At 42.0% G+C, this 14,767-nt stretch overlaps 1 protein-coding gene across 3 annotated transcripts in view; it reads right to left on the bottom strand.

Moving 5' to 3' along the window:
- The window catches only part of FOCAD (focadhesin), a 426,882-nt gene that overhangs the window by 361,077 nt on the left and 51,038 nt on the right, over positions 1–14,767 (bottom strand). For all 3 annotated transcript variants that reach the window (XM_077249466.1, XM_077249485.1, XM_077249475.1), the window contains 2 exons: positions 10,263–10,417; positions 6,559–6,660 (listed from right to left, as the gene is read on the bottom strand). In XM_077249466.1, coding sequence (XP_077105581.1) covers positions 6,559–6,660; positions 10,263–10,417 — 257 coding nt within the window. The remainder of the gene's footprint in view (positions 1–6,558; positions 6,661–10,262; positions 10,418–14,767) is intronic.

Below are 14,767 nucleotides of genomic sequence, written 5' to 3' on the forward strand. Positions count from 1 at the left end.
CCATGCTATAGATATACTTTCTTCATGGAGAAAAGGCACCAACCATGGTATAGATAGTTTCTTCAGGGAGAAAAGGCACCAACCATGGCATAGATATAGTTTCTTCAGGGATACAAGGCACTTAGAATGCTATAGATATAGTTTCTTCAGGGAGAAAAGGCACCAACCATGGTATAGATATAGTTTCTTCAGGGATACAAGGCACTGACCATGGTATAGATATAATTTCTTCAGGGAGAAAAGGCACCAACCATGGTATAGATATAGTTTCATCAGGGATACAAGGCACTGACCATGCTATAGATATAGTTTCTTCAGGGAGAAAAGGCACCAACCATGGTATATAGTTTCTTCAGGGATACAATGCACTGACCATGGTATAGATATAGTTTCTTCAGGGAGACAAGGTACCGACCGTGGTATAAATGTAGCTTCTTCAGGAGACAAGGCACCGGCCATGGTGTAGATATAGTTTCTTCATGGAGACTAGGCACCGACCATGGTATATAGTTTCTTCAGGGATACAAGGCACAGACCATGGTAAAGATATAGTTTATTCATGGAGATTAGGCACCAACCATGGTATAGAAATAGTTTCTTCAGGGAGACAAGGCACCAACCATGGTATAGATATAGTTTCTTCAGGAAGACAAGGCACCGATAGTGCTATAGATACAGCTTCTTCAGGGAGACAAGGTACCGACGGTGGTATAGATGTAGCTTCTTCAGGAGACAAGGCACCGACCATGGTATAGATATAGTTTCTTCATGGAGACTAGGCATCGACCATGGTATAGAAATAGTTTCTTCAGGGAGACAAGGCACCGACCATGGTATAGATATAGTTTCTTCATGGAGACTAGGCACCGACCATGGTATGGATATAGTTTCTTCATGGAGACTAGGCACCGACCATGGTATAGAAAAAGTTTCTTCAGGGAGACAAGGCACCGACCATGGTATAGATATAGTTTCTTCATGGAGATTAGGCACCGACCATGGAATAGAAATAGTTTCTTCAGGGAGACAAGGCACCGACCATGGTATACACATAGCTTCTTCAGGGAGACAAGTGTTATGGACCTGGTGGTTAGGAGCACCCGGAATGACCTGATGAGTAAACTCAGAATCGGAACTAGCTCTGGGAAGTGGGAACTCTGGGGACCGCAAACCCTACTCCTATCACACACACTAGAAATAGCCGTGGAATGTACCTAACTCTCCCTAGACGCCTCTTCACAGCCTAAGAGCTAACTACCCCTAAAGATAGAAATAGAAGCCTAACCTTGCCTCAGAGAAATTCCCCAAAGGTAAAGGCAGCCCCCCACATATATTGACTGTGAGTTAAGAGGAAAGTCACAAACACAGGAATGAAACAGGTTTTAGCAAAGGAGGCCAGACTTCACTAAATAGTCAGAGGATAGAAAAGGGAACTATGCGGTCAGCACAAAAGACTACAAAAAACCACGCAGAGTAAGCAAAAAGACTCCCCACACCGACTCACGGTGTGGAGGTGCCACTCTGCACCCCCAGAGCTTCCAGCTAGCAAGGGAATACCATGATAGCAAGCTGGACTAGAAATTAGCAGTACTAAGAAATATATTCAGGAAGCAGTAACAACAAATGAACTAGCAAAGACTTAGCTTCTGCTGGAGTAGACAGGTCCTCAGAGAAGTCCAAGAGAGATCTGAACCAATACTGAAACATTGACAGCTGGCATAAAGTAACGATCTGAGTGGAGTTAAATAGGGAAGCCAACATAGCAATAAACGAGAGCAGCTGACAAAGCCAACCTCAGTGACCAGCAGTTCCGCTCAAAGCCACCAGAGGGAGTCCAAGAGCAGAACTAACCAAAGTACCATTCATGACCACAGGAGGGAGTCCGAGAACGGAATTCATAACAGACAAGGCACCGATAGTGCTATAGATACAGCTTCTTCATGGAGACTAGGCACCTCTTTGACCTGTCCCGGCGCCTGCACACTGCAGTACTTTGCTCTGCCCTCAACAGGGCAGACAAAGTACGCCTGCGCCGCAGATGCGGCGTGAAGACCAGAAGAGGACGTCATGGAATGAAGATGGGAGGCTCCGTAACGTACCGGAGACACCCATCGGACCCGGACCGCAGCGGGAAAGCCCATGGGTGAGTATAACCTAACCTCTTTTTCTCCTCTTTTAGGTAACATCGGGTGCTTATCTACAGCATTACAGAATGCTGTAGATAAGCCCCTGATGACGGTGGGCTTACCTCACCATCGATTTTGGGGGTGACAGGTTCCCTTTAATGACTCGAGTATAAGCCTAGGGTGGGAAATGCAGCAGCTACTGGTAAATGTCAAAAGTAAAAATAGATACCAATAAAAGTAAAATTAATTGAGACATCAGTAGATTAAGTGTTGTGAATATCCATATTGAATCAGGAGCCCCATATAATGCTCCATAAAGTTTATGATGGGCCCCATAAGATGCTCCATATTAAAATATGCTCCATATAATCCTGCATAAAGGTTAATAATGGCCCCATAAGATGCTCCATAGACACATTTGCCCAATATAATGCTGCACAAATGTTGATTATGGCCCCATAAGAGGCTCCATACAGACACTTGCCCCATATAATGCTCCACAAACGTTAATTATGGCCCCATAAGATGCTCCATAAAGATATTTGCCCCATAGAGTGCTGCACAAATCTTGATTATGGCCCCATAAGATGCTCCATACAGACACTTGCCCCATATAATGCTCCACAAACGTTAATTATGGCCCCATAAGATGCTCCATAAAGATATTTGCCCAATATAGTGCTGCACAAACGTTATGGCCCCATAAGATACTCCATACAGACATTTGCCCCATATAATGCTGCACAAACGTTAATTATGGCCCCATAAGATTCTCCATAAAGATATTTGCCCCATATAGTGCTGCACAAACGTTATGGCCCCATAAGATACTCCATACAGACGTTTGCCCCATATAATGCTGCACAAACGTTAATTATGGTCCCATAAGATTCTCCATAAAGATATTTGCCCCATATAGTGCTGCACAAACGTTATGGCCCCATAGAGACACTTGCCCCATACAGTGCTGCACAAACGTTATGACCCCATACAGACACTTGCCCCATATAGTACTGCACAAAAATTGATTATGGCCCCATACAGACATTTGCCCCATATAGTGCTGCACAAATGTTATGGCCCCATAAGATGCTCCATACAGACACTTGCCCCACTTGCTGTTGCTGCGATAAAAAAAAAAAGTCACATACTCACCTCTGTGTCGCTCAGGCCCCCGGCACTTGCTATATTCACCTGCTCCATGTTCCGGGCGCCGCTCCATCTTCAGCGTCTTCAGCACTGACGTTCAGGCAGAGGGCGCGCACTAACCACGTCACCGCGCCCTCTGACCTGAGCGTCACTGCAGAAGACGCTGAAGACGGAGCGGCGGCTGGAACGAGGAGCAGGTGAATATCGCACAGCGCTGAACTCTCCATTATACTCACCTGCTCCTGGTGTGGTGCAGTCCTGGCTTCCCGGCGCCGTAGCTTCTTCCTGTACTGAGCGCTCACCGTTACCGCTCATTACAGTAATGAATATGCGGCTCCACCCCTATGGGAGGTGGATCCGCATATTCATTGCTGTAATGAGCGGTACCATGAGACCGCTCAGTACCGGAAGCTGGGGTGCCGGGAAGCAGGGACAAGCAGGGACCTGCAGGGACCGCGCCAGGAGCAGGTGAGTATAATTAGACAGCCCCCGCAACCCCTCCCCTGCCGACCCCTAAGTATGACTCGAGTATAAGCCAAGAGGGGGACTTTCAGCCCCCAAAAAATGGGCTGAAAATCTCAGCTTATACTCGAGTATATACGGTATATTGTATATACCTGTATGTCATCTCTTCTGTATATAGCATATACCTGTATGTCATCTCCTCCTGTATATAGTATATACCTGTGTGTCATCTCCCCTGTATATAGTATATACCTGCTGTATGTCATCTCCTCCTCTATATACCTATGTGTCATCTCCTCTTTTATATAGTATATACCTGTATGTCATCTCCTCCTGTATATAGTATATACCTGTGTGTCCTTTCCTCCTATATATATACCTGTATGTCATCTTCTCCTGTATATAGTATATACCTGAAAGTCATCTCCTCCTGTATATAGTATAATACCTGTGTGTCATCTCCCCCTGTATATAGTATATACCTGTGTGTCATCTGCTCCTGCATATAGTATATACCTGTGTGTCATCTCCCCTTTATATAACATGCACCTGTATGTCATCTCCCCTTTATATAACATGTACCTGTATGTCATCTCCCCTGTAAAAAGTATATACCGGCTGAATGTCATCTCCTCCAGTATATTGTATATACCTATGTGTCATCTCCTCCAGTATATTGTATATACCTATGTGTCATCTCCTCCTATATACAGTATATACCTGTATGTCATCTCCTGTATATAGTATATACCTGTATGTCATCTCCCCTGTATATAGTATATACCTGCTGTATGTCATCTCCTCCTCTATATACCTATGTGTCATCTCCTCTTTTATATAGTATATACCTGTATGTCATCTCCTCCTGTATATACGTATGTCATCTCCTCCTGTATATAGTATATACCTCTGTGTCATCTCCCCCTATATATAGTATATAGTATATACCTGTATGTCATCTCCTCCAATATATAGTATATACCTGTATGTCATCTCCTCCTGTATATAGTATATACCTGTATGTCATCTCCTCCAATATATAGTATATACCTGTATGTCATCTCCTCCTGTATATAGTATATACCTGTAAGTCATCTCCTCCTGTATATAGTATATACCTGTGTGTCATCTCCCCCGTTTATAGCATATACCTGTAAGTCATCTCCTCCTGTATATAGTATATACGTGTAAGTCATCTCCTCCTGTATATAGTATATACCTGTGTGTCATCTCCCCTGTATATAGTATATACCTGTATGTCATCTCCTCCTGTATATAGTATATACCTGTAAGTCATCTCCTCCTGTATATAGTATATACCCGTGTGTCATCTGCTCCTGTATATAGTATGTACCTTTATGTCATCTCCCCTGTAAATAGTATATACCGGCTGTATGTCATCTCCTCCTGTATATTGTATATACCTATGTGCCATCTCCTCCTATATACAGTATATACCTGTATGTCATCTCCTGTATATAGTATATACCTGCTGTATGTCATCTCCTCCTCTATATACCTATGTGCCATCTCCTCTTTTATATAGTATATACCTGTATGTCATCTTCTGTATATAGTATATACGGGTCATCTCCTCCTGTATATAGTGTATACCTGTGTGTCATCTGCTCCTGTATATACTGTAGTATATACCTGTATGTCATCTCCTCCTGTATATAGTATAAACGTGTCATCTCCTCCTGTATATACCGGTGTCATCTGCTCCTGTATATACTGTAGTATATACCTGTATGTCATCTCCTCCTGTATACAGTATATACGTGTGTCATCTCCTCCTGTATATAGTATATACCTGTGTGTCATCTCCCCTGTATATAGTATATACCTGTATGTCATCTCCCCTGTATATACTATGTACCTGTATGTCATCTCCTCCTGTATTAGACCTCGTTCACACGTTATTTGGTCAGTATTTTTACCTCAGTATTTGTAAGCTAAATTGGCAGCCTGATCAATCCCCAGCCAACTGGAAGCCCTGCCCCCTGGCAGTATATATTAGCTCTCGAATACACATAATAGACAGGCCATGTGACTGACAGCTGCCGTATTTCCTATGTTACATTTGTTGATCTTGTAGTTTGTCTGCTTATTAATCAGATTTTTATTTTTGAAGGATAATACCAGACTTGTGTGTGTTTTAGGGCGAGTTTCATGTATCAAGTTGTGTGTGTTGAGTTTTGTGTGGCGACATGCGTGTAGCAACTTTTTGTGTGTTGAGTTGCATGTGACAGGTTAGTGTAGCAAGTTGTGTGCAGCAAGTTTTGCACATCGCGAGTTTTGCGAGGGGCGAGTTTTATGTGTGGTGCGTTTTGAGTATGTGCAAGTTTTGTGTGAGGCAACTTTTGCATGTGTTGCAACTTTTGTGCATGTGGCAATTTTTCCGCATGTGCAAGTTTTGCGTGTGGCGAGTTTTCCATGAGGTGAGTTTTGCGTGTGGCGAGTTTTGCATGTGGCGAGTTTTGCACGTGTGGCGATTTTTGAGTGGCGACTTTTGTGTTTCTACTTTTATGTGGCGAGGTTGGTGTATGTGTGGTGAAATGTGCGCTGAGGGTGGTATATGTGTTCAAGCACGTGGTAGTGTGTGGCGCATTTTGTGTGTGTGTTCATATCCCCCTGTGTGGTGAGTATCCCATGCCGGGGCCCCACCTTAGCAACTGTACGGTATATACTCTTTGGCGCCATCGCCTTAGTTTATAGGCCATTTTTGGGGTGACAGATTCCCTTTAAGGGGTTAATTAGCATTATGAAACATCAAGTATTTTTAGTGAACTACTCATGGCTGACCTTGAAGACTTACCAAATCTTATATGTGGTGTATGCCTGGTCTCCATCTTTTTCCCCATTTTTGGCTTCAATCTGAAGAAGTCGCCAAACACTCTTTACCAATCCCTGTAAATTACTATAGAAAATAATAACAAGGATAAAAAAAAGTATACAAACAATTATCAGATTGTAAAAATAGATTATAAAATTATAGATGTACACACACGATATAAAAAGTCTACACACCCCTGTAAGAAAGTCAGATTTTGCCATGTAAATAAAAGCATACCAAGAAGAATCATTTAAGAGCTTTTCCCATCTTTAACCTTATAATAAATACAATTCAATTGAACTGAAAATTTTTTTACTGGAAAAATAAAATCAAAAGAAACAAAATATTATGGTTACATAAATGTGCACAAAACTAATATGCACTTAAACCAATACACTGTCGAAAGAATCAATACCATAGAAGAAAGAATCCTGCACCGCTGCAACACCTGAGCCCAAATATCCACTGTGTGTTATTATCACATCAAATACACCTCCCCTTCGGATTCACGGGTGCCAAACCCTGTAAACAATTGCATGAATCCATATACTGAAGAGAAAAAAGGGTGGCACTCGCCGTTTCTAAAATCCAATCTTTATTGTGATGATTTAAAATATCTTCAGCAGGGGGGGAAAGGGGTGTAGAACAGGAACCAAAAAAAAAAAAAAAATTCAGACGACAGCCATTTAGTGCTTCCTTGCGCTTCTACGGGTCCGATTTTTTCTTCCCGTTTAACAACCCCCTGCTGAAGATGTTTTAAATCATCCTAATAAAGATTGGATTTTAGAAACGGTGAGCGCCACCCTTTTTTCTCTTCAGTATATGAATAATACATTGTCGAACTACCGTATGAATTTATGACCGCATTCGGTATTTTGAGGAGCAGTTTATCCACATGATCCATCATGGGCAACATTCTTTGCCCAATTCTTCCTTGCAGTAGAGAACCAAATCTGTCACACTGCGAGGGCATCTCCTTGTGTACAGTCCTCATCAGGTCAACACACAGATTTTCGATTCGATTCAGGCTTGGGCCATTCCAAAACTTTGATCTTCTTCTGGCATTGCCATTCTTTTGTTGATTGGGAGATATTCTTAGGTACGTTGTTGCGATGATCGCTGAAATTCCTCTTCAGTTTCAGCTTTTAAAGAAAAGGCCAGAAGGTTTTGATGCAAAATTGACTGATATTTGGAAATGTTCATATGTTCCTCCATGATAAATTCCAGCTGCTGAAAAACAGCAGCAAAGTATAATATTGCTCCTAAAAACGCTTCACTGTAGGATTGGTGTTCTTTTGGTGATCAACAATGCTGGCTTTGTACCAAACATACCTTTTGGAATTATGGCCAAAAAAGAACAACCTTAGTCTCATCAAACCATATTGCGTTTTCCCATGTGCTTTTGGCAGATTAGATGTAGAATTTGGCAAACCACAGCAGGGCTTGGGTTTTTTTTGTTGTGTGTCTAGTTCAGACTAGATTGCTGTTCAGTCAGTTTTCCTATATTTACTATGTACTATTTTTTCTGACTTGAACGCCCCACCCTTCACCATGCTGTGATTTTAATTACATCCAAACACAGTTGGTTCTGACCTTCCTATAAAAGCAGGCTTTACCATGTTATTAGCCATAGGTAAGTGTTCACACTAGGCAGTCAGGTTAGTTACCCATCCGATCTGAGATTACCTTGACGTTTGGTGGATGGGCTCACAATTTTTGGCCAAATCTTGTGCTAAGCATCTCATGTGTTTTTTCATAGATTTCACAATCCATTAAGCTATTCACATTTCATGTATCGCACATTTCCTTGCTTTAGTACAGTAAAATTGAGTGCAGCCATTATCTATTTGCTTTATAAGGGAGATTGCCGTCACATGAGTAGACAACCTGTATGTGCCAAAAATTCCTGCATCTCCTTTAATGTTGCTGTAAGCCTGTTGGCAGCCTCCCAGACCAATTTTCTTTTTGTCGTTTCAGCTTTTTTGCGGGACGAGTTTTACTTTTGAATGACATCATTGGTTTTACCATGTCTTGTACTAGAAAAGGGGAAAAAATTCCAAGTGCGGTGAAATTGCAAAAAAAGTGAAATCTCACACTGGTTTTTTGTTTAGCTTTTTTGCTAGGTTCACTAAGTGCTAAAACTGACCTGCCATTTTGATTCTCCAAGTTATTACGAGTTCATAGACACCAAACATGTCTAGGTTATTTTTTATTTACGTGGTGAAAAAAATTCCCCACTTTGCTTAAAAAAAAATACGCCATATTCCGATACCCGTAGTGTTTCCATTTTTTGAGATCTGGGGTCAGGTGAGGGCTTATTTTTTGTGTGCTGAGCTGACGTTTTTAATGATACCAATTTTGTGCAGATACGCTCTTTTGATCGCCCGTTATTGCATTTTAATGCAAGGTCATGGCGACCAAAAAAACGTAATCCTGACATTTTGAATATTTTTCTCGCTACATCGTTTAGCGATCAAGTTAATGCTTTTTTTTATTGATAGATCGGGCGATTCTGAATGCGGAGATACCAAATATGTGTATGTTTGATTTTTTTATTGTTTTTATTTTGGATGGGGCTAAAGGGTGGTGATTTAAACTTTTATAATTTGTTATTTTTTTCATATTTTTTAAAACAATTTTTTTTTTTACTTTTGCCATGCTTCAATAGCCTCCATGGGAGGCTAGAAGCTGGTCTGATCGTTTCTGCTACAAAGGAGCGATCATCAGATCGCTCCAATGCAGCTGAATTACAGGCCTGCTATGAGCGCCGACAACAGGGTGGCGCTCACAGCAAGCCGGCATCAACAACCATAGAGGTCTCAAGGAGACCTCTGGTTCTTATGCCGACACATCGCTGACCCCCGATCATGTGATGGGGTCGGCGATTTGCGCATTTCCGGCCTGATGCGGTACTTAAATGCTGCTGTCAGCGTTTGACAGCAACATTTAACTAGTTAATAGCGGTGGGTGGATCGCGATTCCACCTGCCGCTATTGCACGCACAGGTCAGCTGTACAAAACAGCTGACATTTCGTGACTTTGATGTGGGCTCAGCGCTGGAGCCCACATCAAAGGGGGAGACCTGACATGCGCTGTACTAGTACGGCGAATGTCGTGAAGGGGTTAAACCACTTTATGATGTATGTCTTCAAAGCGTGGTATGTCTTATGCCATAAAAATAGATGTTATATCCTTCTTCTGACTGATAATTATCAACAATGAGATCCCTCTGCTGTGTTGTAAGCGGTTTATGGGCCATGGCTTTTGCCAAAAGCAACTAAGAAAATGTCAGGAAAATCCTACTAGAACTGCTAAACTTTATATGGGAATATTCAGAATCACTGTAAATGATGGCAGCTGTGTACCGACTAATACTTAATGCGAGGTTTAATGTGATTTGCTAATTTAGAACACAGTGAGTGTGGCCTCACTCCCGTACACTTGTATGGAGGAGGAGCACATGGACCTATAGAAAGCAATGGATCTATGGCACATTTTTTAAGGCTCATCTGGCACTTTAAACTTAGCGCACGTCCCATTCTGAGGCGGATTAGAATCGCCCATTAAATATTTGAGGCAGGGGGAAGCCAAGGGGGAAGCCATCCATTTTCTGAGTGGACCCTAAATAAAGAATTTTTAGATTCAAGACATCATAAAAAGTAAGATGTTAATAAAATGATACTTACCTGGCAGAAGGGATAAGATTCAGGACACCATTGAGAACATAGGTGAAATCTGCCTGTTTCTGTTCTACCAATGTCACCAGGGCGTCACAACAGGCTGTCCTCACTATAACGATGTCACTGCAGCACTTCTCCCACAGGATATTCAAAGATGGAGTCTACAAGGACACATTTTTACAAATTAAGGTTAATTATATCATTTTTGTGTTTTTTGTTTTTTTTCAGCCAACATGGTCAACCCTGTCAGCTTTTAGTAAAGCAAAAGTAGGCATTATAAATACTGAGGGAGAGAGGAATATGACATTTTACAAACCATTAAAGCAGTCTGATTCTGAAAGCAGATCGGTCACAAAAATGTCAGTATAATGGTGTAAGGCTGGTTTCACACTTGCGTTTTGATCTGCAGCGTTTTTAAAAAAACGCATGTGGTGAAAAAACGCATGTAAACGCGGCAAAACACTGCGTTTTTTAGAAGCCTGCGTTTTTGCATGCAGAAAAAACGCGGCGTTTTGCCGCGTTTACATGCGTTTTTTCATGCGTTTGCGTTTTTTAAACGCATGCTGAGAAGTGTGTGACAGCTGCCAATCATCAAAATCAACTAGAAAACCCACTATAAATAGAAATAGCTAGGGTTAGGGTTATGTATAGGGTTAGGGTCCCTAGGGTTAGGGTTAGGGGTAGCTTTTTATTAGAATGTCCTGGTCACCAGGTCACTGATAAGCCACCCCCCACCATCAAGGTGATAAAGGGATCCAAACCCTAACCCTAACCCTGACAAGCCACCCCCCACCATCAAGGTGATAAAGGGATCCAAACCCTAACCCTAACCCTGACAAGCGACCATCCACCATCAAGGTGATAAAGGGATCCAAACCCTAACCCTGACAAGCCACCCCCCCACCATCAAGGTGATAAAGGGATCCAAACCCTAACTCTGACAAGCCACCATCCACCATCAAGTTGATAAAGGGATCCTAACCCTAACCCTACCCCTAACCCTAACCCTAGGGATCCTAGGGATCCATAGGAATTGGCTATTATGTTGACCTGGTGACCAGGACATTCTTCTAATAAAAAACTTTGTTCAATGTGGACACCCCAAGATATACGGTATTGCTATAGAGTACTAAAAATATAAACTAGTAGAGTATGGACTGTCATATAAGGTTAGGGGTAGGGTTAGGGTTTGGATCCCTTTATCACCTTGATGGTGGGGGGTGGCTTGTCAGGGTTAGGGTTTGGATCCCTTTATCACCCTGATGGTGGGGGGGTGGCTTGTCGGGGTTAGGGTTTTCTTGTTTTTTCTTGTGTTTAGGGTTAGGGTTTTCTTGTTTTTTCTTGTGTTTTTCTATAAAAACGCATGCGTTTTTAACGCAAGCAAACGCATGTGCTTAAAAACGCATGCGTTTACATAGACAGCAATGCATTTTTTTGCCGCGAATAAACGCATGCGTTTTTTTGCGGCAAAAAAACGCCGCTAGAAATTACTACAGGTTGCATTTCTGCAAATGAACGCACGCGTCAAAAAACGCATGCGTTGCCGAAAACGCGTCAAAACGCATGCTAAAAAACGCATGCGTTTTTAATGTTAAGTATAGGGGAAAAAACGCATGCGTTTTTTAGCGCTAAAACGCTGCGGATCAAAACGCAAGTGTGAAACCAGCCTAATGCTGATATTTCAGTCCAGCTATAGAATGAGAGCTCATGAGTCCAAGTGTATTCCATCCAGACAGCCTGACTGACAGCTGCAACTTGTACTGAGAAGTGAAAGATCTCAGCAGTGAGGTGGGACACTGAGGAGCTGTCAATCAAGTTAGGTTGAAGGGTGCTAAAGCCTCATTCCGATATCAGCCATATACTGTCTGTGTATAGACACTGATGTGCAGTGTGGCCGCGTGTATCATGGCACAGACTCAACAACCCCATAGACATACATGAGGATGTCATGTTCAGGTCAGGACACATGAAACTAGTTTATGCATCCTGAAACACTAAACAAGAAAAAGGATATGCATACTACTGGGATCAACCAGAAAATAATTTTATTAATGCAAAAAACACACAAAGCAAGGTAGAACATACACTTAAAAACATTTAAAATCCAAAAAACAAACACATGGTGCATACACTATGTGTAAAACCCCCAGCAGGTGGAACCCAAATGCCACCAGCACCCAATAAATTACAATATATCAAACAAATGGCATTTATATATACACATCCAATCAAAGACCACCCATCTGCTATCGGCTATACCCTACCTATATCCTGCAAATGGAACACTCAATAGTGTAAGGAACCGGACACAAATTTCATATCCTAGGCATAGTTACCAAAGTCGTGCCCCACCAAGGCATGTGCCATGAAGTAGTTAATAGGCGTGACCCCCAAACCTGGGAGCAAAACAAATACTAAGGTCCAGGATCCTAACAGTAAAACTCACAAAGATAGGCGCCAGGTAGAGATGCAGCAGTAAAGATGCTAATAAAGGTGCTCGTGCACGATATAAATGCCATTTGTTTGATATATTGTAATTTATTGGGTGCTGGTGGCATTTGGGTTCCACCTGCTGGGGGTTTTACACATAGTGTATGGACCATGTGTTTGTTTTTTGGATTTTAAATGTTTTTAAGTGTATGTTCTACCTTGCTTTGTGTGTTTTTTGCATTAATAAAATTATTTTCTGGTTGATCCCAGTAGTATGCATATCCTTTTTCTTGTTTAGTGTTTCATGGTTCTTATATATGCATATGGTTGATCCCGGATTTTTTGATTTTTTCATTTATTGTGGTGCCCGCTACTTCTCTTCTTGTGTAGTTTATGCATCCTGGTTCATATTCAGACTGTGATACACGGATATCTAAACTAAACTACACAAATACTTTAAGAGGTTTAGGGAATATCAATTTTGTTCGCAGTGCTTCGAAAAGAGAACCTGTCAGCTGATATACGCTATTTTAACAGATCTGTCATCAGATTTCACAACATATACTGCATACAATATTAAATAGATCCCATAGACCGGATGAGGTTGTTGTATTTACTTTGCAAGCTCGTCAGACTAGTGGGTTTAACGTTAAAGTGAACCTGTCAGCTGATACATGCTGCACAATCCGTGACCAGCATGTACCAGGCATTGGCTGTAAGATATCAGCCAGATAGGTGTGACTCCAAAACAATGCAGCGTTCCAGAAAAAGACTCACTTGAATAGCAGCACACGTTTAGCCAGAGACTTGTCAATCCAGGGCAGCATTTCAGAATCAGATAATACAGCCAGTGCCGGATACATGCTGCCCACGGATTGGGCAACGAGTATCAGCTGACAAGTTCTCTTTAAAGTTAAACCTGCTATTCTGACAAGAGCTTGCAAAGTAAGTACAACAATGTCATCAGGTCTATGAGATCTATTTAATAATGTATGTATTGTCAAATCTGATGACAGATCTGTTCGTCTAGCTTTTGATCTATTGATCCGAAACATCAATATAATTTACATACATGAATAATCCACATAAAAAACTTTTGATAAACAGTTAAAGATTGTATTAGAGTGCAAGCTATTGAGATCCTGCTGGTCACTAACTCGTCAGCCTTTCCACAGACACTACTCAGCTTAGCTGGTCTCTACAATGCAATGTTGTGTGGCACACCAATTTTCGGCAAATGTATTTTTTTAACAGTAGATTACTGTTGAGTTCCTGATATAAATGGAAATGCTGATCACAATAGAGCATGGTCAAGGGCTCGGTACACTGTTCTACCCCCTGACTCCACAAGCCGTGCACTTCCCATTAGTTTGATTGACAGCACTTGATTGCTAAGAGTGAGCACTGCCTGAAATACACCCATGGCCCTGCACATCTGCACTCACATTTCAGGAGCGGAACAGGTGTGCACACGCACAATGCCAGTGCAGGTGAGCTCCCGCTCACCGCAGACAGAAGAGAGGGACGAGAGAGCACTAGCACTGACACTGTGTGCGCTGGCTGACTGGGCTCCTGCAGCGGCATTGGAGATGTGCAGGCAGTGCTCGCTCTGGGCAAGCAAGAGTTGTCAAACAAGCTAAGGAGAAGTGCACGGGGGTGGAACGCACCGCTGAACCATTATTCATACTGTAGAGCCCTCATTTATATTTTGGAAAAAAAAAACCTTCTTCTATACAATTGAACAGCTATGAGTTTTATAGACGCTTAAGTCCCCTACAAGACTGTATAAGCGGTTTAAAGGGAATCTGTCACCAGGTTTTTGTAACCTAATCTGAGAACAGTATCATGTAGAGACAGACGCTGATTCCAGTGATGTGTCACTTACTGGGCTGCCAGCTGCAGTTTTTATAAACACTGAATATTACTAGAGGACTAGTAGTCCTGCAGCCATGTAGTCCTCCATATTCAGGATCTCTGCAATTATGCTGCTCTCATATATGTGGCCAAAAGACTGGTTACTGATTCTCTTCAAATCTTGTTTAGTCTTCCTTCAAACATTTATCTAAACCCAGAGTGTTATC

The sequence above is a fragment of the Ranitomeya variabilis genome, chromosome 1 (genome assembly GCF_051348905.1).
Source record: "Ranitomeya variabilis isolate aRanVar5 chromosome 1, aRanVar5.hap1, whole genome shotgun sequence".
Lineage (NCBI taxonomy): Eukaryota > Metazoa > Chordata > Amphibia > Anura > Dendrobatidae > Ranitomeya > Ranitomeya variabilis.